This window comes from Poecilia reticulata, linkage group LG21 (assembly GCF_000633615.1).
Source record: "Poecilia reticulata strain Guanapo linkage group LG21, Guppy_female_1.0+MT, whole genome shotgun sequence".
Lineage (NCBI taxonomy): Eukaryota > Metazoa > Chordata > Actinopteri > Cyprinodontiformes > Poeciliidae > Poecilia > Poecilia reticulata.
The window spans coordinates 1,013,254-1,017,299 of NC_024351.1; the positions used below are offsets into that span (position 1 = coordinate 1,013,254).

General features: G+C 49.8%; 1 protein-coding gene across 1 annotated transcript in view; it reads right to left on the reverse strand.

The window, feature by feature from the left end:
* Window positions 1–853: 853 nt before the first annotated feature.
* Window positions 854–4,046, reverse strand: part of LOC103457112 (probable G-protein coupled receptor 132) — a 5,671-nt gene continuing 2,478 nt past the window's right edge. Inside the window, exon 2 of the mRNA XM_008397062.2 lies at window positions 854–2,243. Within this exon, the coding sequence (XP_008395284.1) occupies window positions 1,055–2,119 (1,065 nt within the window). The 5' untranslated portion in view covers window positions 2,120–2,243 and the 3' untranslated portion in view covers window positions 854–1,054. The remainder of the gene's footprint in view (window positions 2,244–4,046) is intronic.

The following is a 4,046-nucleotide window of genomic DNA, read 5'->3' on the forward strand; positions in this document are numbered from 1 at the left end:
CTCACACACACACACACACACACACACACACACACACACACACACACACACACACAGTCTGTGGTTCATGTGTGAAAAAGCAGCTGGATGTTTAATCTGCAGCGGATTTGAATAAAAACGTCGCAAACAGGAAACGGTTCAGACTTCATCAGATCAGTGACGTCATATTTATTTAGTTAAAATCATCCTGAAGTTTGTTGCAACATTTAGATTTTCATCACTTTACAAAATATTTTAATTTTGGTTCATTAAAGTTTAGTTTTATTTTAATTCAGGCTTAATTTTTTTTTGTGTTTCATAATCATGACTTTTAAATTCAATCACAGCTTTTATTTTGGTAACTGACTTTAAAACTTGTAATTACAACTTTTATTTCTTTTGGTTTGCAATAAACTCACATTCTGCTTTTATCCGAAACGTAATCAGGTTACAAACATCGTTAAATTCAGACGTATGAAGTTCAGTTTTTAAGAATGTTTTGTCCCAGAAGGTCTCGTCCTTCAGTCCTGAGGAGGCGGAGAGGAGTAAGAATGTTCATCCTCCTGATGGTCCGGTCGACCCGGTTCTACTGGGACCAGAACATCTGGTCCACCTCCAGCTGCTCTGAGTCAAACCAGCCTGTTCCCCTCCTGGCCTGTGGGGGCGCTGCACCAAGAGCCACTGAAGACACTGAGAGCAACGTCCTGCTTCACCAGATGGAAACAAGATGGAGGCGTCAGATTTTAGCTCTTTAGTCTTTGGCTAAAGACCAGGAGCCATTTCTGCTGCTAGCGCTAGGCTAGCATTTTAGCTTTGGTTTCATTTACCCAGAATGCCCTGTGTTGAAGTCCACTTCCTGCTTTTGGAGCGGTCTCCAGTCCGATTGGTGTTCACACATCAAACCGAACCAGAGTTCTTTTTCCCAGACCGGTCTGGAGGACCAGAGGTCAGTTAGCGTCCACACTTCACCAACCGAACTGGACTTTCTTCACAAACGGACTGGAGTTGGGTTAAAGCGGACTGGACCGGTGTGGACCTTTAGACCCGCCTGTGGATTCAGCAATCCGGTCAGTTTCTATCTGGTCTCTAAGGTCTCTTCTGGCCCAACCGGATGTCTCTCGGTGTCGGTTCCGGTTCCGGCGTTCAGCTCCAAGGATTTGATTTGGCTGCTGCTGGTCGACGGTCCGTGACATGCCGACACGCAGATCTGCGCGAGTCCGCGGCGGCACTCCTTGCGGATGTTGTTGCTGGACAGGACGTAGAGAATGGGGTTGACGGCGCTGTTGACGGTGGACAGGCCGAGGGAGATGGTGTAGACCGAGTACAGGGTCTCCTCAAACAGGCAGGGCGAGTCCACCAGCCGGGGGACCTGGGTGATGACGGCCCGGGCCAGCAGGATCAGGTGGTACGGCCCGAAGCAGACCAGGAACAGCAGCACCACGGCCACCGCCAGCCGCCGGACCCGCCGCTTCTGGCCGCCGTGGAGGCCCGCGCTGCGCTGGACGTTGGTCAGGACGCGGCGGTTGGTGACCGCCAGCAGCAGCAGCGGCAGCAGGAAGCCGATCACAAAGCGGGCGTAGCTGAAGCTCATCACTTTGCTGCTCCGGCTCGGCTCGAAGCAGCGCTTCAAGCCTTGGACGTTTCCCTCCCTCATGGTGAAGACGGCGCTGTGGCCCACGGCCACCACCAGGACGATGACCACCGTGATGACCACGGCGTGGCGCAGCCGCCGCTGGCCGCGGGACTCCAGGCTGTAGGCCACCGCCCAGTACCGGTCGCAGGAGATGCAGCACAGCAGGAAGATGCTGATGTACATGTTGGTGAAGAAGATGTAGCCCGTCAGCTTGCAGGCCGTCGAGCTCCAGCGCCATTCGTGACCGCTGTTGACGTAGTCCGCCCAGAGCGGCAGCGTGAACAGGTACGTCAGGTCGCACAAGGACAGGCTCCACAGGTAAACACCAAGAACGTTCTTCCTGCGCACCTGCTGCCAGGTGAGGAAGAGCGTCAGCACGTTGGCGGGAAGACCGACGACCAGAACGGCGATGTAGAGAACCAGCAGCGGCAGCCGGTCCTGCCCGTACGGCCTCTCACAGCTGACCGCGCTCTGGTTCACCGAGAACCCGCCTGTGACGTTCAGCATGGTGGCCAATCAAATCCAAGGGCCTCCGCAGACAACTGGCCAATCAGGGACTAGAGTCTGTAGGAAGAAAGCCGATCAGACCAACCGCAGGGTGACGTCAGACATCACACCATGACATCAGCATCTGGAGAGAAAAGTCAGGAACAGTTTTAAATCTTCAGCCTGTCTGAACCGTAGCTCAGTACATTTATCTGGAGTTCCCCAAGGTTCAGTCCTCGGTCCTCTTAATCTGTCTCTGTTGTTTTTAACTTCACTTTGAGTGTCTTAGGCTGAACGGTGCTATAAAATAAAGTTGCCTTGTCAGAGCCTGGTGACTTCAGAGCGTTTCAGAGCCAACAGTGAATCCTAGAGATGCAGGAAGAGTCACGCTAATTCAGAAATAACCGATCTGAGCGTAAAGTCTTCGCTGTTCCTCTTTCTGTCCCTGCGGCTCTTTATCTGGGCTGCAGTTCCTCTTTCATCACCGTCTCCTGTCTGTTCACATGAGCTGCTGCACGTCTGAAACAGGAAACGATCAGATCTCTGAGGCCAGGTTCACTTTCACAACCAACCCAGGAGCTTCTGCTGTCTGACCAGCTTCATGCTGGTCTGTAGGTTAAAGGACCAGCGTTCAGGTCAGACAGGTGAGTCAGACTCACCTGTCTGACCGTCAATAAGAGGTCAGATAATGAAGCAGCTGAGCTTCAAGGGAAATTATCTTCATTCTTCTTCTGTTGGACTTTCTGATATTAACTTTGGTTAGTTTTTTCTGATTTAAGTCAGGGTTGCCATGTTGTGCTGACATCCCCCTTCAGCTGCTGCTGAGGGAGGAAGAGCCCACAAACACCAAACCGCAACATTTAGTGGTAAATCTGGACTTAAATCATGCCTCACTCAAAGGAAACGTTAGATTTGCTCTCTGCCACTATGACGGACTCATTTCCTCTGGGAAAATCGGTCTGGTTTTTGTCTGGACACAGGAAGTGAAGGATCCCTGTTGGGAGGCCACTGATCGGATCGCTCTGTGCCAGCCGCTTCGCTAACGACCATCCCTGCATCAGCACTGAGCTGCAGGAGCAGTTAAACTGGAAAACGTCAGAAAACCAGAAAACAACCAACACAGGAAATTATTGAGACGTAAACAGAAGCAGCTCAAAGTCGACGTTAAACCAGCGAAGCAGCAGAAGAAGAAACTCGCCGTGTTTCTGCTACAGGAAATCCTTCCTGCCCGCAGCGTTCAGCACATCGGAGAACAACGTGTGAAACCAGCTAGTCCTTTGCACTAAAACCATTTTCAATTTCACTGATGGGAATTTTATGATTTTTATTACAAAGATAAAAACATTTGAGCTTAAAAATGTCCACCTTTCAGACGTCAGCGGCCGACTCATCGTTTCTGTTTCCACGTTTAGAACCAGGAGACAAACTGCTGACGGTAGCAACAAGCTGCCTCTGGAAACCTTTTTCTGATTCTGCTGGAAACTTTGAGGTCAGATCAACGTTTTTCTAACTCGTGTCAGACAGGATGTGCTTTTATTCTGGCAGGAAGAGTCAAAACCAGACCAGATTCCTGTTTATGTTTAAACCTGTGGGGTTATCTCTGCAGCCAAACTGGAGTTTATTCAACAGATCAGAAAAGGAAACTTTAGTTCACCTGTTGCTGCGCTGAAGCCTAAAGGTGTACAAACTTCCTCAGAGCAGCAAACAGTTTATTATTATTCTGGTTGAAAAGTAATCAAGACTCAGAATCAGGAAACCTGTCCATGGTCAGCTAGCAGGTTAAAGGTCACGAAGATGGTGGAACCACTGAGTAAAAAGTTGGCTGTCCTAATTATGAACATGAGTTTTACTGATGCTAACACGCTACGTACCGCCATGGTATTTACTGAAAGCTAATGTGCTATGCTAGCATGGTATTTACTGAAAGCTAATGTGCTATGCTAACATG